The sequence below is a fragment of the Panthera leo genome, chromosome B3 (assembly GCF_018350215.1).
Source record: "Panthera leo isolate Ple1 chromosome B3, P.leo_Ple1_pat1.1, whole genome shotgun sequence".
In the NCBI taxonomy this organism is placed as follows: Eukaryota; Metazoa; Chordata; class Mammalia; order Carnivora; family Felidae; genus Panthera; species Panthera leo.
This window is the reverse complement of record NC_056684.1, coordinates 6,027,027-6,054,177: the sequence shown is the minus strand read 5'-3', so window position 1 is coordinate 6,054,177 and position 27,151 is coordinate 6,027,027. Positions and strand designations below refer to the sequence as shown.

Genomic DNA, 27,151 nt, shown 5'->3' with positions numbered 1-27,151 from the left:
GCTTCTTCATTTGCAAAATGAGTCTGGCAGTCTCCCCACCTGCTGTGCCAGTCAGCTGAGGGAGGGGCACAGAGGCTGTGTGCAGGTGAGGGGAGCAGTGCAGGAGGCAGGCACTGCGTCTCTGAGCCCCGGGGGGGGGGGGTTGGGGTGGGAGGGGGGCAGAGACCCTGTTTCACCCTGTGCCTCTGCTTCTCGTCCCCTCACTGGGCCGCGGGACCCGGAGGCATCCTGGTCCCACTCAGCTTCCAGCCCCCTTACCTCACTGAGCTTGTTCTCCTCGGTGTCTGACTCCTCCTCCTCCTCCGTCTCTCCCTCTGTGTCCGTGTGGTCCTCGTGGTCCTCCTCCTGGGCGGCCGTGAGGCTGTGCAGCCAGGGCGCCCGCGCCTCACTCTCCCGCCGGGACACCACCTGCATGGCCGCGGACGCGCCCCACTGGGCCAGACTGCTCTGAGGGACGGAAGGCCGCGGGCTGCTGGATTCAGGGGCAGACCCCCTCACCCCCAGGGTCAGGCCCCAGCAGACTGTTCCTAAAACTTGTCATTGAGGGATAACTTCCATACCTGGAGTGCGCACATCGTTCACGTGCAGCTCGGTGAGGTTTCCTGAGCACACGCCTGTGTAACTACCACAGATCAAGACACAGACCCTTTTCAACCCCCCAGTCTCCCTGTGCCACCCACGCAGGCGGGTGGGTGGCACAGGGGGACCACATTTTGACCTCTACCACCATGCCTTGGTTTTGCCCATTTTTGAACCTCATATAAATGGACTCATCCAATGTGTTTTCTTTCACGAATGGCTTTTTATTCGACATCATGTTGTGAGATTCGTCTGTGCTCTTGCGCGTTCAAAATAGCTCCTTCTCTTCCCTGTGATAAGTCCGTGTACACATGCCATAATTTACACATTCTGCTGTTGATGGACGTCTGTGTTGTTTCCAGCTCTTGGCTAAGGATAAAGCCTGATAGGAACATTTCGATGTGTCTTTTGGGGGACATAAGCTCTCATTGCTGGGTGGGTCGAATCGATGGGTCTTAGGGGGTATGTGTGTTTAGCTTTAGCAGCTACTGCTTGGAGATCTTTAAAGAGTGAAAAAATCAACAGGGCCACAGTGTCCCATGGGCGGAAACAGACTTGGGCAGGTGGGCTAGTGTCCCCTTGAGGCACAGCTTGGCTCACTCTGGACCCTAGGGAGCTCCACAAACATTTATCATTCAACTCCAGGGGACACCAGTATGTCTTATGTGAACAGGGTGCCTGAGGTTGCACGGTACAGTAGGGTCTCCCGACTACACGTAAGGCTGGCGCACGGGTCCGTCTCAGCCCCCGCTGGGAAATGACCCCCCAGTACAGGGGACAGAAGGGAACTACCAGTCCTGTATCCCTACTGGAGCCACAGAAGCTGGCGCACAGCACGTTCTCAGCAAACATTAGCTTGAATGGATGATCCAGGGCTGATGAGCTTTTATTTTTTTTTTTATTTTTTTTTTTCAACGTTTTTTTTTTTTTTTTTTTTTTTTTATTTTTGGGACAGAGAGAGACAGAGCATGAACAGGGGAGGGGCAGAGAGAGAGGGAGACACAGAATTGGAAACAGGCTCCAGGCTCCGAGCCATCAGCCCAGAGCCTGACGCGGGGCTCGAACTCACAGACCGCGAGATCGTGACCTGGCTGAAGTCGGACGCTTAACCGACTGCGCCACCCAGGCGCCCCCTGATGAGCTTTTAAAAGTGTCACCCAAATGGTGGCTCAGAAATGGCTCTTTTGTTTGCTGACCTTTATGCTGTAATGTTGTTTGTGTTTCCTTTATTTTCCTTTATTTGGTCTTTGTTTCTTACGAAAAAATGCAGTCTATCTCTGCTAAAATACGCAGAGGTGGAGGGGGGTATGGTGGGGAGATAGCCCTACGTGCACCTAGAAAAGGAGGCTTTGCCTTAGGGCCAAGTAGGATGCAAATGAGAAGCCTCTGGAAAGGAAATTTTGAAATCTGGGGCGGTCAGGGATGCAGCCTGGCCAGGGCTCTCTCCCCAACAGAAGGAGCTTGGGGCCTGGATTATTTACAGGGGACACTCCCTAGTGTCTGGATAGCAGCCGGGGGCCTCTGCTCCCTCATAGGCAGGAGGGTCCACAGCAGGAGGCCCCCTAGGAGGATGAATTTGGGGGGCGGGACTCAGGGGGACAGGGAGAGACACCCTAGCAAGGCAGGCTTGCCCTTGGTTCATGTCCTGTCCTTTCTTTCCCCTTGCAGCCAGAGGACCGGCCCTCAACTGCCTTAAGGCCTCTTGTCCTTAGACCAAAAGTCCCAGGCCAGGCTGGAGGAGGGAATGTTCTTAGGACCAGAGGTGGAGTCGGGTGGGAGGGACCCAGGCTGGGGGTCAGCCAGATCAGGGCAGACACTCACCAGAGGTGCCACACCTGGGATCCACAGGGCCAGGGCGTGGCCCTGCTTCAGTGCGCGGGCTGTGGTCTGGAAGGTGTGTCGGGACAGGGTGTTGGCCAGGGCCCCAACCCTGCTCACGAGGCTCGGCTTGCCTTTGGGAGGCTTCTGGGCCTGCTGGTGTCCTGCAGCAGGGGCTGGGTTGGATTTGGGGGTAAAAGAGAGGAAAGCTGATCAGAGAGGGGCTAGGGAAGCTGGGCCTCTGTCTAGGGTTGGAAAGCGGTCACCCTGGTTCCACCACAAGTCTGCTAGTGACTCGGGTCACTCACTTGCCCCACTTACAAATGGGGAGAGGAGGCTATATTAGGATGGCTCCATCTAAATATCTTGCCAGAGCTTCCCTGTTCCAGAGCAGTGGCTGGGTGAGTCCTGGCTGCCTGTCGCTAATTCCCAGGCAGCATGGGTAGGCGCCTCCCTTCCCAGGGGGGTGGGGGTGGGGAGGTCTGCCAGCCCCCCTAACGATAGATACCTGACTCTTCCTTGGCGGAAGGGAGGAGGTACTCTACCACCTTCTCGACGCCACCCAGGGCCAGGTCGGCCCCTCCGGAGGCCAGCCGGCCGGCTCGGGTGTTAGCAGCATACTCAGCGGTGTCTTTGGCCACCCCCCAGGCGAGCTCGCAGCTGGCCAGAGCGGCCCCCAGGACCTTGTCCGAAGTGCTGGCAATGGGAACGCTGATGCTATTCCTGGCACTGCGAAGGCGGGTTGAGATGGTGTCCTTCAGCTCAGAGGCGATCTGTGGGAAAAGGGGGGAGGGGGGGTCAGGCCTGTGGGTCTGGTAGCCCTGAGCCCAGCTCCCAGGAAGGCCTCAATTAAAGGCCCAAGCGAGGGGCGCCTGACTGGCTTAGTCGATAGAGCATCTGACGCTTGATGTCAAGCTTGTGAGTTCAAACCCCACGCTGGGCGTTGAGCTTACTTAAAAAAGAAAATAAAGGCCCCGGGGACTGGCACCAATATCTGGGCCTCTTGAATACGCTGGGCTTTAAAGGGGAAGAGCTCCAGTTCTCCCTGTGCATGGATCTCCTGGCTGCTTCCCACCCCACTTCCGCCTGTCAAGATCCTCACCATCCTTCCCCCACGGAGGCCACCTCCTTGATGACACCCGTCTTGAGATTCTCATGCACACAAGGCACCTCCACTCCCAAACTCCTTTAATGCCTTCTCTGTTCTTCCCTCAGAACACCGCTCACATTCCCACCTGTGTTTATATTGCCTCAGAGATGTGGCTGCTCACCCTACCAGTTCTGTACCGAAATAATTGATCTTTCTCTCCTATTAGCCTGGGAGCCCTTTTGTGACAAAGGTGCCCTTTATCCGGAAAGATGTGAAGAGCACAGGCCTCTGAGCCAAGCAGACCCGCTCTCACGTGGCCTCCACTTACGGCTGTGCGGCCAGGGAAAAGTCACTAGCTTTCTCATCTGTAAAAAGGGGATCCCTGCCCTGTCCCAGAGGGCTGACAAGAGGATTAAATGGGAGGGCTCCACAAATCGTATCACGGCCCCTGGCACAGGGTAGGGCTCAGGAAATAGTTGTGGGATGAGTAGATAGTTGGTCAGTGGGAGGGAGCTTATCCCCAAAGCCCTTACCTAGCAAACGCCCAATGCACGTGTATCTAGGTAAAGTGACCTTTTCAGTCTCATGGTCCACAAAGGACTGGATCTTGAGGACATGGGACTGCAGTCCCGGGATCTGATGAGTGTGGCCCAGGATGTTAGGGGACTATAGTTAGCAAGTGGCCCAGTGTGGGTCCACCAGGTGTCATGGGGCAGGGCAGGGGGGGTGGTGGGATCGGAAGCAGTGAGACCCGCCCCAAGCTCCTGTTTGAGTTTGCCCCTGGGCGGGGCCTGCTTTCCAGGAAGGCTGCCTTCATTTGGCACCACAGGGAGAGGAGGAAGCCTGCTGTGTGGACTCAGGAGCCGGCAGCCACCCCCAAGCTGGAAAGACGCCTACCACAGAAATGAAAGACTGACAGTCATGGATCGTCACTCTGTGCCCTCTCCTCCTGAGCAGCGGGACAACGGAACACGGGGCACATTCCGGAAGAGGAAAGGGGCTCACCTTTTCAGGAGGGTACTGGAGGGCTGGGATCTTTTCCTCCAGGTGGTCCAGGCCTCGGCAGGCCAGCTCGTTGGCCGCTGTGACTGGAAGTGAAGGGCCATGGTGGGGTGAGCCGTGAGAACCTAGCAGTGGCCTCCGTGCCAGGGAAGGTGCCTCAGAGCCTTCAAAACCCCCAGCCCTGCTGCCTCCAGCGCATCTGGGAACCTGGGGCTCCCCTGCAGCCCCTCCAGTCTGCAGTAACTCCTGGAGGCCAGGCCCGTGTCTTCCCTCTGTGTAGGAACTCTGGAGTCAGGCAGGTCTGCACTCAAAGCCCAGAGCCTGCACCTGCAAAGTGTGGCCTCGGGGGAGTCACAACCTGCCCGAGCCTCCGGTTCCTCATTCGTAAGACGTGGATCCTACCTTGCAGGAGGAACTGGCAGAAACTCTGTGAATCACCAACAAATACTGGGCTCTCCCTCCCCTCCCTCCCCTCTCTGGGTGAACTCTGGGTGGGCACGTAGGAGGAGAGGGAAGGCGTGTGAGCAGGGGCAGCAGGGCCCTCCGGGGGCCTTGGTGGGAGTAGGGCGGGCACGGCTTCGTTCTGGAGGTGACCGACTCCTAGCCACGGCCAGCCCAGGCCCCAGACGGTCCTTGCCCTTCCTTCTGACCTCTAGGAGGAAGATGATCAGCAGCGGGAAGAGGGTCACAGGGAAGAGAAAGGAATTGTCCCCAGAGAGCAGGGCAAGTCCCAGGGGACGCAAATGCTTCTAGGAGATTACTGCCCAGGGGCTGCCGAAGATGTAGCCCTGCAGTCGTGACCATGGAGACGGGTTCTATATTCTCTCACATAATCTTTCACATATGCTTTCTCCAGATAGGTGACATTTCTTCACAAAATTCTCAAGCAGCAGAGAACCCAGATGACTTGGCCATCTTCTGATTGGGCGAAATGAGACCCAGGGAAATTATTTGAAGAGTTTGTAGGCAGGGAGGCTGCTGGCCCAGGGCAGAATCCTCAGACACCCATAATTCTCTAATCAGGATGGTGGAAGGTCCTAGACTTCTTGGTGCTGCTGGGATTTCCCTCAGCCCTGTCAAGAGCCCTGCCTTGGATGTTGTGATGAGCAGCGGGTGATGTATGGAATTAGTGAATCACTATCTTGTACACCTGAAACTAACATAACAGTGTATGTTAACCATGCTGGAATAAAAACAGAGAGAGAGCAAGAGAGAGAGAGAGAGGGCGCCTTGCTTTGGAGACTGTATTTACAAATAAGGCAGGACAATTTGAACAGGGGGGGTCTGATAGCAGGGGCCACATGGACTGTCACCGGCTGGTCCCATCAGCTCCTGGGCCCGGAGAGCTTCCTGTGCCCCCGCTCCCCAGGCCCTGCCGGGCCAGCCCTAGCACCTAGGGACCCTGCCTGTGTGTCAGACTCTACGAGTTCCTGCTGCCGCCAGATTTGGGGCCAAACTGGGTGTCTGGTCTACCACAGGCTTCACTCCCACCACGGCCCACACGGCTCTGCCCATTCCCCCCCCTGCCAACTCTCTGGCCTATCATGTGATCCCAGGAAAATGCCAACTTGGCGACAGACGAGACATGTAAGGATGAGAAGAGATGTATGTCCATATCTGTAGCTATTCTACGTCTGCATGATCTGTGTAATGGGATGTAGGTGGTAAGAAAGGCGGTCAGACAGACAAGAAGCTGCACAGACATGTCGGCAGACAGACGAGCGAGCTATCGATCGGACAGACTGACAGATGGTGGCCTGCAAGGGCCACGAAGACTCACACTGGGTGGACAGCCTGCGGACCACGGGCTCCATGCTCCAGGCCGCCAGGCTGCTGGCGCCCTGCACACCCTTCTCGTAGGCATTGCACACAGAGGCCACCAGGGGGTAGGCTTCCTTGGTGCTGGTGTAGGTCTTCTGGAAGCACTCGCAAGTGCCGCTCACCACTGGCAGCTGCAGGACCCGTTGCAGGACGTTCTCCTGCTCCTGGAAGAAGAGAAGGCAATCGAGTTGTCCCTCTGCCCTCTCGTGCCTCTCGGGAAGGCAGCCCAGGGTCACGGCGCCCACCGGTGAGGCTAGCCGGGGTCCAAGCGACCCAGGAGGAACTCAGGCCAGAGGGGGAACACAAGAGCCAGGCTGCTCCGCTCTCCTGGCCACAATCCAGGCTCTGGAGAGCTGCTGGGACATGGCCTCCCGGCCTCTACATGCCAGTCCCCGCCTTGGGCACTCTCCCCCTGCCCTCCCATGCCCCTTTCTGTCGGGCAAAATGCCACTCCCTCAAGACACGGCCTGAGGCTCACTGGTTCTGTGAGGCTTCTGACCCTCTTCCATCACGTCAGAAGCTTCCACTCCCTCCTGGCTTGTCTCCACACGCATCACATGGTGCTGCGATCATGTGTGTACCTGTCTCTCTCCCAGCCATCCGTCCTCTTTGCATCTCCAGTGCCTAGCCTAAAACCTGCGCAGTAATGTTGGCTGAATAAACGAATCAGCCGGGGCTGTACCTAGAAGGGGTGAGTTTAGATCGGAATCACGGAAGTTCAGATCTCCGGGAGCTTCTGCAGCAAAAATGCCTCCTTCCCATAGCCTCTCTGGCAGACTTGTCTCTAGATGTCTCCTTGGATGGGTCTTGCCCCTCCTAGAGCGGCCGTGGCCCTTGTTGGACAGCCAGTGCTGAGCTACAATGTGCCTTCACCCACTGCTCCACCCTCTGTCCTCTGGAACAACACTGAGCAAACCTATTTCATCATTCATGGGCTGGCCCTTCACATATTTGAAGGCAATATATATGTCTGCCTTTAGTGGTCCCTCCTCTGTGCTCAATAGCTCCAGATCCTAACTTAGCTTACCACCCTGGTCTGCTGGTCCCCTGCTTTCCTTCAATATATGCACTCACACTTGAAGACAGCATTCCAGATGTGGTCTGAGCACATGGGGTATAGTGAAACCGTCACTTCTTGTTATCGGGGAGCCATGTCCTTTCTAATGCGTGTCACCTACGCAGCAGTCACCTACACCGAATTAAACTGGAGGTCGCCTGGGACTCTCAGTGAACAAACACAGGTGCTTGAAAGAATGTGGACTCCAGTCATGCACAAGGGAACGTCTCCTCAGTGCCATTATACCCCAGGCACGGATCAGGGTGCTTTGGTGACAAGACCTCACTGAATTCTAACAGCGACCCTCTGAGGTCTAGCACTTTGCCTGCGAGGACACAGACACTCAGAGATGTGAAGTGACTTACCCGAGATCACACAGCTAGTAAGTGGCAGAGTCAGGATTGCAACTGAGGCCTGAAATGGCCTGTGATTTGCTTCAAAATATCGCAAGGCGGAGGAGTGAGCGAGCGTGTGGATGAGGCCAGACCGGCCACGGGATTGATGAGCGGCCGTGGCAGCTAGTGAGGGGTATTCTCTGCTTCTGTCCGCTCGCAGGAATGCTCAGAAACCGCCACATAGGAAGTGAAAAGAGAAAGCTCCCCCGTCTGACTCAGGCGTGGGGGCTCTCTCTGCAGTCGGATGTGTCCCTGTTACAGGGTTCTGCTCTGGAGGAGAGGACCTGGCCTCTCTATTTGTAGGCTGAGGTAGAAGACCCAGCAAGGAGACTCGGAACAGCAGGCCACGGCATTTCAGCTTTCATTTTGCAGGTGAGTTTGAAATTTGAACTAGACAAAGATTATGACTGCAAACGAGAATATTTTAACACTTGGACAGAATCTTCGGAGGTTGTTGTAGGCAGAGCCAAAGAGGGTCGATCCCGACCCCACTTGTTCATTTTATGCCTCTGTATTCTAGGATTTATTTATTTATTTATTTATTTATTTATTTATTTATTTATTTTAACATCCATTCATTTTGGAGAGACAGAGAGAGACAGGACGTGAGTGGGGGAGGGGCAGAGAGGGAGACACAGAATCTGAAGCAGGCTCCAGGCTCCGGCCTGTCAGCACAGAGCCCGACGCGGGGCTCGAACTCACGGACTAAGAGACCATGACCTGAGCTCAAGTCGGAAGCTTAATGACCTGAGCCACCCAAGTGCCCCTATATTCTATGATTTGATATAAAACTTAACGTGGTGATTCCAAGTGCAAAGGTTGGTTTAAATTAGGTCCCCTAATTGGGGACAAGATGGGCAGTATAGGGGTGCACAGTTTGTAAGCTTCATTGACTCTTTGAACTGTGCCTAAATCGGAGAGGCCTTGCACGGAGGCATCAGGTACACCTGAAGGTGTCAATCCACTCCGAGTTGCAGAGAAAACCAGCCTAGACACACAACTCTGGAAACACCGTTCCTCGGCCCCCTTCCCATACACAGCACAGGCTGTGCCGCGTGTAACTCAGAGAGGTGCCATTCGCACAGAACACACACAACGCCCCAGAGTTACAGAATACAGCGGCTCAGCGTCTCAAACGACACCCCACCTGGGTGGACAAAGCAGGGGCTTTTGCATCAGGGTTTAGAACTCAGTAAGTAGCTCCCTTCCCCTCCCTTCTTTACCTCTCAGCCAATATTTCTGTCCTTTCCTCCGAGGTGTTTAGTTTTCATTAGGCACTCCCCCGCCCCCTCCTCTAAGAGCCCCCTGCAAAAGGCAGTGAGGGTGAGAATAATGAAGACATAATGGTCAATGAAAGGTGAATATAATCGAGACAGATCTTGTCCTAAATCCCCTGAACCTGTCCTCCCTCCCCCACTCAGTGGTCCCCTCCTCCCTTCTCCTAAAGGCCCAAGTTACTTACGGGGAGGTCTCCATCCGGCAAGGCTGGGCCCTTGTTGATGGCCGTCATAGCTCTTCAAGCTGCAAAGCAGAGTGCCAGGTCCATGAGAAAGCTCTCAGCTTGACACTTGCAGGGCCAGTCCCCTACCTCTCATGACCACTGACGAGGCCCAGGCTGCCTAGGGGCTCCAGCTCCCTCAACAGAAGGCATCTGGTTGGAGGGTGAACGTCAAGGACTAGCGGCCCCTCCCTGGAGTCCCACTGGGAGGAGATGCCCCACAGCCTACTTGTCAAGACTGATGTTTCTTACAAGGGTTCAGGGTAAGAAATGAGAAATAAGGGTAGCTTTACGAGGTAAGAGGTTTTAGATGAAGAGGCTCCCAGATGAAGATCCGAAAGAGACTGAAAGAATAAGTTTCAGGTTTAGTCTTTTTTTTTTTTTTTTTTTTGGTGAAAAAGTTCTGCATTAATTCTGTTCTTTTTAAGCAAGCGTATCTGCCGGTCCTTCCCGGAATGCTCAACTAAGAAAGCAGTCACTCTTAAAACCAGCTATTTCAGCAGCGTTCTGGAAAAGCTAGTGCGCCAGGATATCTATCCTACACTCCTGGTCATTCACCTTGAGTAATCTCTCCCTCAGTGGTTTCCCTGCAGGCCTCTTCATCTTCAGTAAAATTCTCAGGACACCCTTACCCTCAGCTTCTTTCCTTTAACTCTCGGAAACAAAGCAGGTAAGGCAGATGTTCCTGGGCCCCTGCACTCACGCTAGCGGATGCTGCCTCGGTCCCACAGAGCCCAGGCTTCTGAGTGTCTCCCCAGAAGAAACCCTTCCAGCTGCTCCAGAGAAGCCTTGGGCAATGCTACTAACACCTCCCAGCTGGAGGAGGGCAAAGAGGAAGAGAACGTTGGGTCAGCCAGTTGTCATGGTTATTTGAGCCAGGGCCCCCTGAACGTACCCTAACTTCTGTAAGGAGATACGGCCAACTAGGAGGTGGACTGCAGAGCTGATGGAAATCCAGGCCGAGGCGTTATTATTCCAGAGCCATGAAAAATCCATTCTGTAACACATTTCTGGCCCCCGGTTCTCAAAACAAACAAAAAAACCACCTGTCTTCCAGAAAGAAGGTGTTGGAATATGTCATTAAACTCATGAATTCTAAAGGTCTATAGTCTTTGGTTCCTTTTTCAGAGTGTGCTGTGGGACTGTTTTCCACCCATTTCCCTCATCCCTTATTATTTACTATCAAGAGTGAATTTTGAACAGTAAGATTTAAACCTACGCAGGAACAGCGCTCACCCAAATGTACTACTCTCTCTCTGATACATTACTCTCAAGAAGAGGGCCAGAGCTGGGGGTTGACTCTTTGACAATCTAGCCTTTGAGGAAGCAGTTTCAACCTCTGTAAATTCCTAGATTTCAAGGAAGTTTATTGAATTCCACCCGGTCTAAGATGCCACCAGAATATGCTGTGGGAGAGCTAACTGGATTTTGCCGAGTCTGAAACAGTGTTGGCCAGGATCCTCTGACTTATTGAAGCATGCAAACAACCAAGAACTATCACCTCTCATCCCTTCCTTAGTACAAACCAGCCGGGGGCCCAAGTTCTAGCTCCTGGCTTCAAAGATGACAGAGTATGGTGGAAGCCAGTTTTCAGATTATCTAAGGGCCTCTTAAAATGGATATTGGTGGCGGTGGGGGGATTCCTGGCTGGCTCAGTTAGTCTTGATCTCAGGGTCCTGATTTCAACCCCCCTGTTGGGCTTAGAGCTTACTTAAAAATAATAATAAGATGAATAATGGGGGTACAAACTTATTTTCCTTATTGTTCGTCGCATTATCTCTGTCGAGGACTCTCGGCTAAGCTGTATGCTGTGGGCAACCAGAGAAGGGCAGGAGGTGAGGAGAAATGGAGCTTTCTCCATTGGTCATCAATTCTGTATCTGTGATATAATAAAGCAGGGAATGAGAGGTCAGGAAAGGGAGGAAAGAGTCACGCAGGGAGCCTCCAAAAGGAGTAATAAATATGCGGTATGTTCAGTACTTATTGATTTGACTGGGACTTCTATATTTAATTTTTTTACATCATGTTTTAAAACTTATTTTTGAGACAGAGAGCGAGAGAACACAGGGAAGGGGCAGAGAGGGAGGCAGAGGATCCAAAGCGAGTTCCGCGCTGACAGCAGACAGCCCAAAGTGGGGCTCGAACTCACGAACCGTGAGATCATGACCCGAGCTGAAGTCGAACGCTTAACCAAGAGGGCCACCCAGGAACCCTTATTTTTTATTTTTTAATGTTTATTTATTTGAGGGGGGGGAGGGGCAGAGAGAGAGGATGGGAGAGACTCCCAAGCAGGCTTTGAGCTATCAGCAGTTATCAGTGCAGAGCCTGAGGCAGGGCTCGATCTCTTGACCATGAGATCATGACCTGAGCTGAGATCAAGAGTCACTTAACCGACTGAGCCACCCAGGTGCCCCTGGACTGGGGCCTTTTAAAATAGAAGACAGTGATGGAGGAAAGGAAGCATTTAAAAATGGAAGCATTTAAAAACCTCGCCTCAAGGTTCAGGGCAATTCATCCATGAGGCTGTGTCTGGAGAGCAAACTGGGCCAAAGGGCAGTTCCAGGGCTTTGGAGCGGTGGCTCTGGGCCAGAGAGTACAGGGCTCTGTGCCTGCAAGCTCTGCTGACAAAGCTGGTCCTTTGGCCGCCTCGGCCGGGAGTGCGGAATGTGGGTGAGAGGGGAGAAGTGGTGAAAGGGCCTAGGATGGTCCCCCAGGAGCAGTCCATCTTCCAGCCACAGCTTGAAGACGCAGGTTTATTTCCTTTCCTCCTCCCCCCCCCCCACCTGCCCCCTCACCCCCCGACTTGAACACAGGGGCCTTGGTCCTCTTGTGCACAAGTGGATCCCCAAACTAAGCATGGTATTCAGACATTCGTTGTTGAGCTAATTCTCAGGGAACAATGTTCAGTTGTTCTGTGCGTCTATTAGGAATGAATGTCTTTGGTCTTCAGAATCCCTCATGAATGTGGAGGCTTGGAGGTGGGGATGGTTAGTTAGAAGCAAGAAAAACGCAGAGAGGGAGGTTCTGGGGTACCATTCAGGTTTTCACACATTCTAGAAGAGATGGCATTTCCCAAACTCCCCATCGCTCACGCTGAAGTGCAGAGGACAAAAGCAGCAAGCAGGACGCCACGGTGACAGGCGACCGCAGATTCGAGCCCCACTTCTCCAGGCAGAAGCCAGACCACCACCTGGCAGAGCTGGTCCAGAAGACCCTGTCCCGGAGGAGATCATCCTAGTGGTCTTTCAACCCAGACGTTCCAACCTAAGTCGTTCTTCACCCTCCTCCTCAGCCTGGACCTTCCAGGCGGGAGCTCCTTGTACCGGAGCCCTCTCTACCGTGTCCACTCTGATCGTCTCCGGATTGGCTTTCTTTTCGCTCTTCCTCATTCCCAGAACACATTCACAGAGTCAGGAGTCTGTTTTGTCTAGCAATTTATTAGACATAAGTAATCTATGACAGCAAAGGATCTGGACAAAGTAGAATTGGTTACTTAAACTTTTTACTTGCCCTGACCTAGCAGCTTTCATTTCTCTTAAAATTCCCCAAGTGTCTTCTCAAATCCCGTTATCTTGATCAATCACTTTAAAAATAAGAGAGCCAAGGACCTGAGTCTAGTTTTTAAGAATCTCATTCACATTCCTGGGAAATTTAGTGCACGTTTCTTTTCTCATTTCCGTTCAGGTAAGTGAAACGGCTCTACTGGCAGGACTGACACCGGCCTCCTGCCTGATGGCATCCTATTTTGCTATCTCACTGCCCTCAAATCGGAGGATCTGCAATCACAGCTCAACACCCAAGACGGGAAATAGGACACGAATAAACGGCCTTGTCACTGGTCCCTTATTGCTCTTTCCCACCCCCCAACCTCCCCACACACAGGAGGTCTGATTTATCATAGAAAATTATGGCATTCCCACATTCAGAGTATTCCCAAAAAGTTCTTAACTGCGTACACTTTGATGACAACGTAGCAGTGCCCAAATGATTATATGGCTTTAAATACGACAATCCAGCTGATAAATCTAGCTATAGTTTTAATTTTTATGTGAACCAATGACTAACAAAGTTCGAAAAAAGCCTTTTCGCACAGGATTCTGGAGAGTCTCACACTTCCACTCACCCAGGAAGGCAATGAAATATAATGGAAAGAACCCTGGACTGGGAGTCTGAAAGCCGAAACGCTGGCCTCACTTTTTTAGCCTCAGTTTCCTCATCTGTCACAGGCTACTACCTCCAGGCGCCCACCGTGACCTTCCATATTAAAAAAAGAATTTTTTTTTTTTAATTTTAGAGAGAGAGTGTGAGTGGGAGAGAAGGACAGAGGGAGAGGGAGAAAATCTTAAGCAGGCTTCATCCTCAGCATGGAGCCTGGTGCAAGGCTCGATCCCACAACCCTGGGATCATGACCTGAGCTGCAATCAAGAGTCAGATGCTCAACTGAGACACTCAGGCACCTCTCATGCACATTATTTTTTACCTCAGTCCTTTCTATGTGCTTCTGATTTTTGCTTACTCACTCACTACCTGAAGTCACAGTTTATACCACGAAGGTGGCTGATGCGTTTCTGAGTCTCCTTGTGGACAGAGGAAGGACAGGAGTGCAGTGATGCAAGGCCGTCAGCCCAGCCCCCTGCACCCTGGCATGGGGATCTATGCAGAGGCGGGGGGCGGGGCTGGTAACCGATCAGAGGAACAAGAGGCTCCTACTAGATCTGAGAGACAGCTGAGCAGCAGATCTACGGAAGTGAGGTTCTCGGCCCCAAAGTCACGGTGCATTAGTGTTCAGTGCTTTGGGCCTTTTCTAATTTTTATATATTCGGTAGACAGTAAGCTCCCGCTATGAGCACGAGAGAGGCTCAATAAATGTTAGATGAAAGGGAAATACTCGGAAATTCAGAAGTCACTCCAGCACTCTAAAAAACACGTGTAAATCTTCATGCAGTCCCCTTCTCCACTCTTGGCCCCGCCCTTGCTCACATCACTGGTCACTAAACGCTCACAAGAACCCGTCTTTAAGCACAGTCTGACATGGTCTGCGCCTCACGCAGATGTCCATCTTGAGACGGCGTCTTTTAAAGCAGGTGCCAGTCTCGAGCCCGAAACCGCTTCACTGCGTCTTCAGCTTCATGTGAGGATACGCCACAATGACGATGCCTGCTAGAGACGACACAAGGCCTCCGAGTCCAATGATGCCAGGATTGGACTTATAGATCCCCAACTGGTCCAAGGGGTTCAAGATATCGCAGAAGTTCTTCACCGTGTCCAGGAGCAAGGGAGGATGCTTCCGCAGAGACCGGAACAAGAGAAGGAGAAAGGACTGGAGCCACTCTGTCTCCTCGTCGGCCACGCTGTACCCCGGAGGGTCCTGAGGTGGTGATTTCTCCCTCTCTGCCCCGTCTCGTGCTGCCTGTTCCATCTGCAGGGAGATTTCGTACAGATCCCTGGCCAGGCTCAGCAGGAGAGAACAGCAGTAATGGCGGGCAGCCCACATTCGCCATTTCTCTTTGTTAACGTGCGAGGCGAGCCCTACGCTCCTCACCCAGAGGATGGTATCGCAGATGAAATAAACCACGCGGTTCAAGTTGGCTAACGTGAGGCAGAGGCGGGGCACCAGGGCAGTGGCGTGAATGCTCTGCTGAGTCGCCTGTATGGCATGGACCACGTTGCCCAGCCTGAACCCTGCAAGAGGAACCCGCAACAGTTAACAAATATTTAATTGGTATGTACCATGAAGGCAGAATCCCTGCCTCAGGGTGAGGGGCCAGCACTGGTGTCTTGACAGGTGGCTGCCATGTGAGGCTCAGTCTTTGTTCGGGAATAAGGAAGGACTTTACAGTACACGAAGGACACGGAAAATGATTCTGGAAGGCACAGAAGACAGTGACTTTAAATTTATCACCTCCATTCCAGTGGATACCTTAACAGTGGCTTACGATATACTTTAGGCAAGGTCAATCACGAGTGTGGATTGTGACGTCTGAATATTACCAGCTGTACGTCTTTAGGAGAAAAGTACTACGATCACAGGAAGTCTAGCTGTACCATTACTGCGACTATTATTATTATTTTCACATACGAAGCTTTAATTCACTGTGGGCATTTCTCTGACCCAGATGCCAGTATTCATTTGGAGAGTCTGATGCCTCAGATTTTACTTACTTTCCAGACAAAAGATTTGCTTTTTTATAAAACGCCGTTATCATCTTGCCATCTCTGTGGTTCAAACCCTCTTCAGCTCCCTACTGTCAAGAAGACAAAGTAGAGACGGCAGGATGTAGTGGCTACGGAAAGTGTTCCTAGTCGAATGAAATCAACCACTGTGAGGCATATCCTTATCTGAGCATGTAATTCGATGAATCTGGGATGTATCAATCGACAAGTATTTACCGAGCACCTGCTCAGAATGAGTTATGATCCTAAACGTTATGGACCATCCAAAAGAAGTACCTGTACCTTCATTAAAGGACTCTATCTTAGACTGAGCAAACGTTCACAAGTAGCTACCCTCAAGAGACTTACCTCAGAAGAATGCCTGGGATTACTGTGTCAACAATAACACAAAACAGAATATGTAATGAGTAATCCTGGGTTCCAGTTCTGGCTCTTGCACTAGCTAGCTGAATGACCTTGGGTAAGTCTTTCCTGCACCTCGGAGACTAGTGAGCTCTGACACACTAAAGAATCTGAGAACTTCTAATCCTACCCTTCAAAGCCATCCAGAAAAGCTCACCCTACCTTCCAACATCCCTCTGCTGGACAACTGAAGTCTTTTCTCTGTCAAACTCGTTTCTCATTGACCTTCCAATACAACAGTTTGCTCATGAACAGTTTTGAGCCTTCACGGAGGAAATCACCCTTCAAGAAGGCTCTCCTTCCCACTCTCTCTAGCCACACCTCAAGTTCCACCTCCTCCCAAACCTTTCTTTTCCTCTATCCTAGCCAATATATTTGGCACTAAATCTTACACCATTATTTACACCGTGTAATCTTAGTTCTTTCAGAAAGCTCAGAACTATACCTAAAGCAGGTGCTCCAAAATAACTGATCAACATCTGATTTCTACATTCCATTCTAACACCTCTGTCTACCTACTGTAGCAATATCTGATTCTCATCAAACCACTAAGATTCAGCCATGCGACTGTTATTAGAAGGATGGGTTTCCCAGTACGCTTTATTATTAAAGCAAATCAGATGAGTACAAAACACGGACTTCACTTTTGCCTTGAACGTGAAACCACTCCACAAACAGTCCGAGATCCACCTTAACCGTTTCCTCTAGTAATTCCTCCAGAGAAGAAGGGAAAAGGCAAGGAAAAGGCAAGCTATTCTGTTCTAGAGAACACAAAGGCCTTCCAAGAGCCGGAAGCTCATGTCAGGGATTGCCAAAACATTGTGTAATTCTAAGAACTACAGCTGAGCTAATACACTGCATGTCTGCAGGGTGTCTGTGAATGGTCTGCAGCAAAACTTCAATCTTCTTGGCCTGTCATCTCATGAGGGCAGCCTTACTGGTCAACCTCATCAAAAAACTTGATTGATTAGTAATGAATGATCTACAGAGTATTTTGTAAATGACAAGGTCTGACGATTCGAAACCAGGAGCCACTGTCCCTCAAGAGACAGGGTACTTACATTTACGGCCAGTGCTCACACTGGACTCCAGTTTCTTGAGCTTCATTACCACGTTCTCTTTGCCAGCTTTAGGCTCTAACAAATATCTAAGCAACATGCATGTGTACTGAGTGGCTCTGAAATGGAAAACAAAAAATGAGAATGATTGATAAACCAAATAAAATTTGATTCATGAAGCAAAGAAAGGAGAAATGTGTGTTGCTAAAAGCAAAGTTTCCAAGACAATTTCTCACATAAGCAGTTCTTACAAGAGCATAATTCTGCAACAGTGACCCCACAGGGCCAAAGGGTAGATACAGCATGTGATGCAAATGTGACACAAAGGTGATGAAAGGGAACTCTGCAGTTACGGTGAGCAGCCCCCCAAAACGCCTTTTGCTGGCACAGAGAAATGGATAGAGCCAAAGTGGTGAACTGCCCAAAAATCTCCCCCAGGTCAAGTCTGCAAAGATTCACATTCTTTATTTTCTCCTGTATAGTGACTTTTCAGATTCCTAAAATGAACTTTTTATCATGTAGTTAACCAAATACTTATCTAATAGGACACACACTCAAACCAGAACCAAATGAAAAGTTGTTTGCACACTGCTTAATTAAAAAAAAAATTTTTTTAATGTTCACTTATTTTTGAGAGAGAGACAGAGAGACAGAGTGCAACTGGGGAGGGACAGAGAGAGAGGTAGATACAGAATCAGAAGCAGGCTCCAGGCTCTGAGCTGTCAGCACAGAGCCCGACAGGGGGTTCAAACTCACGAACCATGAGATCAGTACCTGTGCTGAAGTCAGACGCTCAACAGCCTGAGCCACCCAGATGCCCCACATTGCTTAATTTTTTAGAAAAGGATCAAATACACACCAATACGTGAATAAGCCTAGATATATTTTTATGTTTGTCTTTCAAAACTAGTGTTTTATATATAGACTATTTAATACTAAATATTCAATAAAGTGATTATTGTTATGACTACAAATAATAATGCCTTACTAACACACGAGAAATTTTATATCACATAATCAAACATCTAAATGCATTTGGCAGCCTATTAACAAAGTAGGTGCCTGTTTCCTACAGTTCTGTAACTGCATTTGAATCCCTTTAGGCTACAAATATTATTCTCAATAAAAATGTGGCACATTTTCCAAAACGGTAAACTTGTTATTGAGGATGAAGTAAAAAGAATATCTTTTTGTCTCTCCTTTTTAAAGTAGCTTCCAGGGTGCCTGGGTGGCTCAGTCAGTTAAGTGTCTGACTTCAGCTCAGGTCATGATCTCACAGGTCGTGGGTTCGAGCCCTGCATTGGGCTCTGTGCTGACAGCTCAGAGCCTGGAGCCTGCTTCAGATTCTGTGTCTCCCTCTCCCTCTGCCCCTTCCCCACTCGTGCTCTGTCTCAAAAATAAATAGACATTAAAAAATTTTTTTTAAAGTAGCTTCCTGGCTAGAGGGCTCAAGCCAGTCACGGCAATGGGTCCCCCTTTCTCAGACCTGGTCGAAAAACAGGAATGCATCCAAAACCAAGGTAGTATTTTGTGAATGCCAGTTTGTTCACAGGAGCCATGGATCACCAAGGGCATCGGGAAATGAATACTAGAGATCTCAGATCTTACAGAAAAGTACATCCGAACAATTATTTTATTAACCAACCTCACTGATAAACCTTGCAGGGCACATTCCAAGTGCACTGAAATTGAAGGCTTCTATTTTAATGAAGCTCACATACAATGCGATCATTAAAAAAGCCCATCAAATGAATTACAACAGTAGTATGGGCTGGCCGTTAAAATGGTGGGCATTGGAATCAACTGTGTGGATTTAAATCTCAGCGCTGCCACTTAGGACCTATTAACCTTCTGCTTCGGTCTCCCTGTCTGCGAAAGGGGAATAATTCAGAGTATCTACCTCTTAGAGTAGTAATGAGGGTTAAATGAATGTACAGCTGTGATGCACTGAGAACAGTACCTGGCATAAAGTCAGCTTCCGAAAGTCCCAGTATTGGGGCTAGTCTTATTGGACTGTCTGTATTAGTACCTGTACACCCAGAAGAGAAGGGAATGCTGTCGAAACCTCAACCGTAACTATTCTTTTTTTTTTTTTTTTTTTTTATTGAGTAAGAATCAACCAAATTTCTAAAAGAAACATCATGACTTAATTAGGATTAAAGCACTATCTCTGCTTAGGATTTTCCGTAGCATGGCATGTATCTTAGAGGTGCTCTCCAGACTGTGCTCTGTTCCACAGTTCACAAAACTATTTCACACTCAGTGTCTTGCAGGGGCCAAGGGCAGGCTGCCCCAAAATGTGCCACTTTGCTATAATGATTATTTTAAACAATTCACTTAAGAAACAACGGTACAAGGACACTCAGCCCCTCCTCTGTCCCCCAGAAAGTAGGAAACACATCTCCCATGTGAAAAATACCCTCCCTCCCTGTACTAAGAAGTAAAAGACCTCCTCACTCAAAAAGAAGGCTTTTATATAAATGCTTTACATAGACTTTACAAAGGCATGAATTATTTCCTATTTTAGCTAAAAATCTCTTAAGGAAAAAAAAAATCAACCTGTATTCCTTCTCTGTCCCTCAGAGTTAAGACTCTTACCGTGTCTTCAAAATGTGAACACGGCCTAAGATAGCCTGAGACTGAAGAAAAAAGCAGGGGCAACTTTTTAAAATATAAGCTGCTTTGGGGGCACCTGGGTGGTTCATAGGTTGAGTGTCTGACTTCGGCTCAGGTCATGAACTCATGGTTCATGAGTTTGAGCCCTGCATCTGGTGAGTTGGAACCTCACATCTGGCTCTCCACTGACAGCTCAGAACCTGGAGCCTACTTCAGATTCTGTGTCTTCCTCTCTCTGTCTGCCCCTCCCCTTCTTGTGTGTTCTCTCTCTCAAAAATAAACATTAATAAAATAATAATAAATAAAATATAAACTGCTTCTCAAAAATAAACAATAAAATAATAATAAATAAAATATAAACTGCTTCCATAAAAAATAAAAATAAAATAAATTCTAAATAAAATTAAATTTAACTAAAAATTTAAATTTAAAAGCTTAAATAAAATAAAACTTAAACATTTAAATAAAATAAAATCTGCTAAAAAGAATATTATGCTCAGGCTCTAGCAACTCTAGTAAGAGACCAGTATGTCCCAAAGAGCCCACCATAGGAGGGGCACCTGGGTGGCTCAGTTGGTTAAGCATCTGGGTCTTGATTTCGGCCCATGACCAGCCATGATCTCGTGGTACATAAGTTCGAGCCCCACGTCAGGGTCTGTGCTGACAGTGCAGAGCCTGGTTGGGATTCTCTCTGTCTCCCTCTCTCTCTACCCCTCCCCTGCTTGCTCACTCTCTAAGATAAACTTAAATTTTAAAAAAATCTTTAAAAAAGCCCACTTTAGAAAAAACTTGGATACCTTCTCTATGCCTCTATGATACAAATTTTCTATCCCCATCCGCTTTAGGACCTAAGACCCATTCTTTAACATACAAACTTTAGAGGTGCTGGGTAGCTCAGTCAAACATCTTAACTCTTGATTTCAGCTTAGGTCATGATCTCACAGCTCATGAGATCTCACAGTCAAGCGCTGGTCAAGTGCTGTATCAGCTACTGCACTGTCAACGCAGAGCCTGCCTGGGATTCTCTCTCTTCTACCCCTCCCCCCTTAGCACACGCTCTCTCTCAAAATAAATAAACTTTAAAAAATAAATAAAATACAGGGGCGCCTGGGTGGCTCAGTCGGTTAATCGTCCGACTTTGGCTCTGGTCATGATCTCGCAGTTTGTGAGTTTGAGCCCCGTGTCAGGCTCTGTCCTGGCACCTCGGAGCCTGGAGCCTGCTTCAGATTCTGTGTCTCCCTCTTTCTCTGCCCCTCCCCTGCCTGCACTCTCTCTCTTTCTCAAAAATAAATAAACATTAAAAAAATGTGTTAGGGGCACCTGGGTGGCTCAGTCGGTTAAGCGTCCAACTTCGGTTCAGGTCATGATCTCACAGTCCGTGAGTTCGAGCCCTGCGTCGAGCCCCGCGTCGGGCTCTGTGCTGACAGCTCAGAGCCTGGAGCCTGCTTCGGATTCTGTGTCTCCCTCTCTCTCTGCCCCTCCCCTCCTCACACTCTGTCTCTCTCTGTCTCAAAAATAAATAAAAACATTAAAAAAATTAAAAATAAATAAAAATTTAAAAAAATGTTTTAAATAATAAAAGAAACAACTTTCAAGGAAAGTAAAATGTATGTTTTTGGTAAGAAAAAGTATGAAGAACGGAAATACATTTTTGGGGGGCAAAAAAATTTTTTATCCTAAAGTGAGGCTAATCATTTAAAGAGGGAAAACTTACGACAAAAATCTGAATATTAAAAAAAAAAAAAAAAAAAAGGTTGTAGAAAGTTTAGGGAAAAGGAACCTTTGAAAACAAATTTTATATGTGGTCAGTACTGGCTAAGATTAAAATAAACTTATCTAACAATGAGTTTTAAGGGGCACCTGGGTGGTTCAGTTGGTTGAGTGTCCTCTGATCAGGTCATGATCTCGTTGTTTGTGAGTTCGATACCCAAATCGGGTTCACTGCTGTCAGTCTGTCAGCCCAGAGCCTGCTTCAGATCCTCTGTCCCCTGTCTCTCTACCCCTCTCCCACTTGCGCTCTCCCTCCAAATAAATACATATTTAAAAAAAAAAAAGAGTTTTAATATCAAAAGTATACTGGTGCAAAATTAGAATTTTTCTCTTTCAAAAGGTAGAAGTTTTCAGAAACAAGTGTTGAGGATGTGGAGAAAAAGGAAGTCTTCTGCACTGTTGGTGGGAATGCAATGCAAAGTGGTACAGGCACGCACTGTGGAAAATAGTATGGAGGTTCCTTAAAAAATTAAAAATAGAATTACTATATGATGCAGTAATTCCACTACTGAGTATTTACCTAAAGAATACAAACACACTAATTTGAAAAGATATATGTACTTTTATGTTTACTGCATTATTTACAATAGCTAAATTATGGAAGCAACCCAGTGCCCATCAATAGGTTAAAGGAGACAAACACACACACACACACACACACACACACACACACACACACACACACACACACAATGGAATATCACTCAGCCATAAAAAAAAAAAAAAAAGAAATCTTGCCATTTGCAACAACCTGGGGGGAATCTAGACAGTATGATGTTAAGTGAAATAAGCCAGAGCCAAATACCATACGATTTCACTCATATGTGGAATTTAAGAAACAAAAGAGAGAGAGAGAGACAGAGAGAGAGAGAGACAGAAAAGACAAACCAAAACACAGACTCTTAACTACGGAAAACAAACCGATGGTAACCAGAGGGGAGGTGGGTGGAGGGATGGGTAAAATAGATGAAGGGGATTAAGTGCACACTTATCTTGATGAGCACTCAGTAATATATGGAACCATTGAATCACTATATTGTACACCTGAAACTAACATAACACTCTATTAACTATACTGGAATTGACATGAAATGAAATAAAATGAAAGGAAGAAGTTTTCTTAGGTTATTGGTTTGCTTTTTATAAGAAATTGTAAAGAGTTTTTTACCTTTCATGTAATCTGCCTAGAAAAACAAAGATTCAATGCTTTGTCTTTATCAGATCTTTGATTATTCAAAAAAACTGAGTCTTCTTAATACTAAAAAAGCTAAGTTTTGCTTACAACTATGTAACCCTTTGTATTTGTCTTTAAAATTTTTTATTGCCTGGGTGGCTCAGTCAGTTAAGCGTCTGACTCTTGATTTCGGCTCAGGCCATGATCTCATGGTTCGTGAGATCGAGCCCTGTGTCGGGCACTTCAAGGACAGTGAGGCCTGTGTGGACTGCAGGGAGCCTGCTTGGGATTCTCTCTCTCCCTGTCTCTCTGCCCTTCCCCTGCTTGTGCTCTCTCTCAAAAATAAATAAATAAACATTAAAAAAAATTTTATTGTCACTTTAGCTAAATTGATATTGTTTCATCATGATCTGTGATCTTATTTAATCAAATGTTTTGATATTTTTTGACAAACTTCCCAACATCAAATTCTAAAATCAAGTCTACAACTTAACTGAAATGTTCCAGAGGGTCCATGGAACATTTCAAAATATTTGGTCTCCTTTTATAAAAAGGAGCTATTACATTAATTAGGTTTATTTGTTGTGTTAAATTACATGAGAAGCATTGTCAAGTAAGTGATACTAAACCCTCTTAAATTACATTTGTATAGATATATATTACTAAGATATGTGTTCTAGAAATTATATGAAACTCCTAGAAATCTGATATGTACTGGTATAGAACTATCTTGAAGTGTTAGATGTCACAGAAATAAGTTTCCTTGTCAGTTGCACTGTAATGAACTTAAAGGGGTTCATGACAGGTCCCCCCAAAATGTACCCCTTTGGCATGTGGATTATTTTGAGCTGAAGGCACTTGAGACCCTGTGGGCTCAAGGGAAACTTCTGCCCCTTCCTTAACTACGTAGAATCCAAATTGAGGTTCTTTCCCAGAATAAGGGTGATTAGCAAAGATACATTTTATCTGAATGACCCTTATCTGAATGACCCATCTGTACCGTAGGGCAAACGTCAAATTACCAAACATCTGTTCTTACCACACTGTAAAAGTACATTCCTTTCCTCTGAAGCCCCAGACCCCTATCCCTTCTCCTTAGTTCAGAATGACATATATACCTCATCTTGCCTGCCTTTGGAATTTCCATGTCTACGTGGATCCCCATTATCAAATTTGATTTTTTTCCTGTTAATCTGTCTCATGTCAATTTGATTCTAGAAGGACCTCTGAGTGGACAGGAATTCTTGCTCCCTGACAAACTCTAAGCAGATCTGTAACCATGGCCATTTTTAATTCTTTTAGCATTTACAGACAGTTAATACTTTACTTGGATGCTTCTCCAAAAGCTTCCTGCAAATGCGTTTCATCTTGAGAGATTCATAAAAAGGAATTTTGACAAATGCAGGGTTCTGATAATTTTAAGATCATAAAACTGAACTGGGTAAGAATGTCTGGAACTAAAGGAAAAACTGAATTTAAGCAGATCAAGAATAACATAAACGAACTGAGGAGGATAATTATAAGTTTAATGACATTTTTGTTTGAAATACTGACTTTTAATGTTTTGTTTTTCCAGATTTAAGAAAAGTTTTTCTCTTAAGCTATGATTCACAACAATTTATCTTTTTCTCCCTGTCTGATCCCTCTAGAATTCAAAAACTCTCATTGAATTCTTATGTTTTTTTGACAACATATTTATTTGGGTAAGTTCAATGAGAGTTTGTTCTCCTTGCACAGGACATGGTTAGAAACACTGGTTATATTACCAAGGCTTTGACTGGAATGTCACATTTGGGAGACAGGCATAAATTCAGATATGGCTAGAAAGTTTTAAGGCACTAATGGTGATCATATGGAGCCAGTAAAGCCTTTTGGAAGAAGAGCCTAATACCTTGCTTGCAGGGCTCCCAGCAGGAGCCTCTCACCAGGTGAGTAAAGGAGGTCACTTCCTGGCGGGTGCAAGAACCTCAGGGTATTTGGGGGACCTCAAGAAGAGAATAATGAACTTTAACCTATAGGTATTACAGGTGAAGTCTGATGGCAAGTATTTGGCTTGGCTTCTGGCCTCAAGAGGCTGTTTAAAGTTCAACAGCAGATTTAAGTGTTTTTCTTCTTAATGTTTATTTTTAAGAGGGGGGGGGGGGGGAGGGAGACACAGAATCCGAAGCAGGCGCCAGGCTCCAAGCTGTCAGAACACAGCCCAGGGTGTGGCTCAAACTCATGAACCGTGGGATCATGACCTGAGCCCAAGTTGGATGCTCAACTGACTGAGCCACCCAGCTGGCCCTGGATTTAAAAGAGCCTGTGTGATTAATCACTATTTTTGCTGTACTTATGTAAATCATCAGGCCAAGTTTATCCAAACTAGATTCATTTGGCAAAGAAATTAGTCTTAATTTGGCTATCTCTAGTAAAATGAAGGTGATTATGGGAAAAAAAAAATGTCTCAGTAACACACCTCTGTGGATATTAGATTCAAATACAATTCATTATAAACTGGACTAGATCCTGATTTCCTTTTAGTTTCTTCCAATGCTTGGCTACAATTCTCCAAACTATTATTTTTGATATTTTCTATCTGTTTGACTTGAAATCATCTGATAACTAAGACCACGCTTTTCCCCGAAGCCCTGCAAACTGAGTATGAACAACTTGATGAGCACTTCAGAAAAAGCTCATACATAAACGATCTTCGTGCCTGGTGCTCTATGGGCCACGCGAAATGATCACCAGAGACACTCAAGTTACAAACCAAGAAACTCCACCAGATTGCCACTGCCTGCCCTCACTTTATGTAAACATGCTTTCGGCGTGACAACTAGAAACCCTCTGGACTGGCTACATTCAGGACTCAGAAACTGGTTTTACAACTTGATCCAATCACTGGTCATTATTTTTCTTTTAATTTCCAGAGAGAGGCCTTATTTATTACCCGGATAATTGAACCACAGGCCTAACTGTGAGAACACACTTGTATCGCCGCCTCCCGAAGTGAGTTTAACTAAAACGACCTATCCTCAGAACTAAGACACTGGTTCAAGCAGACGGGACAATTTATCAGCTCAACTTTTTTTTTTTTTTTTTTTTTTAAATTTTTTATTTATTTTTGAGACAGAGAGAGACAGAGCATGAACAGGGGAGGGTCAAAGAGAGGGAGACACAGAATCCGAAGCAGGCTCCAGGCTCCGAGCTGTCAGCACAGAGCCCGACACGGGGCTCGAACTCACGGACCGTGAGATCATGACCTGAGCCGAAGTCGAACGCCCAACCGACTGAGCCACCCAGGCGCCCCTCAGCTCAAGTTTTAAAGCAAGAAAACGTCCAGGGAAGTTTCAGAAAAGGGAACTGTAGAGGCCAAGGGTAGGCCACCCCAAAATGTGCCACTTTGGCATACAGATTAAATAAAAATTACTTAAGAAACAGCGGTTCAGAGACTCCTCTGTCACCCAGAAAGCCGGAAACACATCTTCCATGTGCAAAATACCCTCCCTGTACTAAGGAAGTAAAAGGACATCCTTGTCGCCAGAGATAGGGACTTCAAAACAGAGAAAGCTTCAGAAACGAACCTGGTTACTTTTTTTCTAACCCTACCAACTCAGCCTAAATTCTGTTTAGGATTCCCTCCTAACTGAAGTTTCCAAACACCTGCTTTCTTTATCCTGTCAATTCCTCATAAATGTATTGTCTCTGTGTCTCAAAAGAAGAAAAAAATCCCTGCCTTGGTCATTTCTTCAGGTCTCAATACCAGCCACTGTGCACACATCCTTGATTGTTTTGTTTTTTGATTTTTCCTCCTGTGAACCTGTTTTGTGTAAATTTAATTCTTTGGCTGGCTGAAAGACCTTGAAGGTAGAGGAAGAATTGTTCCTTCCCTACAATCTCAATGAGGTAGGCAGGACGATGATAAAAGATAAATACAATTTCTGTGTCTCCATAAGCGTTTTATGGGGTATTTGAAACCACAGCCAAGGGGTTGGCTTCCCTGGCCACAAATGCCAACCCAAAGTTCATCTTATAAAATTCCTGGTGGGGGGTGGCGGTGGGGGATGGGGAGATGGGGCAGTGCTGAGTGGCTCAGTCGGTTAACCTCCAACTTGGGACTTGAGCTCAGGTCATGATCTCAGTTTGTGGGTTCGAGCCCTGAGTTGGGGCTTTGCGTTGGCAGCCTGGAGCCTTGTAGCCTTTTTCAGATTCTTTGTTTCTCTCTCTCTCTCTGCCCCTCCTCTGCTTGTGCTCTCTTTATCTCAAAAATCAACATTAAAAAAAAAAAAAAAAAGTCCTGGCGGGGACACCTGGCTGGCTCAGGTGTAGCGGTGGAGCGTGGGGCTCTTGATCCTGGGGGGTGTGAGTTCGAACCCCATGGTGGGTGTAGTGATTACTTGAAAAAAAAAAAGAGGGCTGGGGGACTGGTCCACCACGGTGAGGGCCTCGGAGGCTGCCGGGAGGAGGCTCCGCCGGGGTCCCGCAGAGTGCCAGAGAGGGGCCGGAGAGCGGCTCCAGAAACGAACTCGGTCCCTCCTCCGGGGCCGAACCACACGGGACCAGCTCGGGTTGTGGCACCGGGAAGGAGTGAAGGCCGCGGGCTCCTGACTCACCTGAAGAGTCGGTCCCGGCCCTGGGTCTGGTTGGTGAAGCGGGTGAAGGCATCCATGACGCCCAGCCGAGGCCACGTGCCACCCGCGGCGCAGTCTCGAGTC

The 27,151-nt window shown here is 47.8% G+C and overlaps 2 protein-coding genes across 11 annotated transcripts in view; both read right to left on the bottom strand.

Annotated features, from left to right (window-relative positions):
- The window catches only part of PLIN1 (perilipin 1), a 30,067-nt gene extending 2,929 nt beyond the window's left edge, over positions 1 to 27,138 (bottom strand). Inside the window, exons 1-10 of one of the 9 annotated variants that reach the window (XM_042941006.1) lie at positions 16,898 to 16,987; positions 14,991 to 15,124; positions 11,010 to 11,139; positions 10,156 to 10,283; positions 9,225 to 9,283; positions 6,270 to 6,474; positions 4,493 to 4,575; positions 2,906 to 3,170; positions 2,401 to 2,573; positions 259 to 447 (exon numbers count right to left, since the gene is read on the bottom strand). In XM_042941006.1, the coding sequence (XP_042796940.1) occupies positions 259 to 447; positions 2,401 to 2,573; positions 2,906 to 3,170; positions 4,493 to 4,575; positions 6,270 to 6,474; positions 9,225 to 9,272 (963 nt within the window). In that variant the 5' untranslated portion in view covers positions 9,273 to 9,283; positions 10,156 to 10,283; positions 11,010 to 11,139; positions 14,991 to 15,124; positions 16,898 to 16,987. Of the gene's footprint in view, positions 1 to 258; positions 448 to 2,400; positions 2,574 to 2,905; positions 3,171 to 4,492; positions 4,576 to 6,269; positions 6,475 to 9,224; positions 9,284 to 10,155; positions 10,284 to 11,009; positions 11,140 to 14,990; positions 16,877 to 16,897; positions 16,988 to 27,049 lie in introns of those variants that run through there. The other 8 variants (XM_042941003.1, XM_042941007.1, XM_042941005.1 and 5 more) reach the window with 8 other exon arrangements.
- PEX11A (peroxisomal biogenesis factor 11 alpha) lies at positions 12,678 to 27,132 on the bottom strand. 2 transcript variants are annotated; one of them, XM_042941013.1, is made up of 3 exons: positions 27,050 to 27,132; positions 16,898 to 17,013; positions 12,678 to 14,942 (listed from the first exon to the last, which is right to left on the bottom strand). In XM_042941013.1, exons 1-3 carry the CDS (start codon positions 27,103 to 27,105, stop codon positions 14,371 to 14,373), a joined length of 744 nt encoding a protein of 247 aa, XP_042796947.1. In that variant the 5' UTR covers positions 27,106 to 27,132; the 3' UTR covers positions 12,678 to 14,370. The 2 variants fall into 2 exon arrangements, with proteins under 2 accessions (XP_042796947.1, XP_042796948.1); XM_042941014.1 differs by lacking the exon at positions 16,898 to 17,013 and having other exon boundaries at positions 27,050 to 27,119.
- Positions 27,139 to 27,151: the final 13 nt, after the last annotated feature.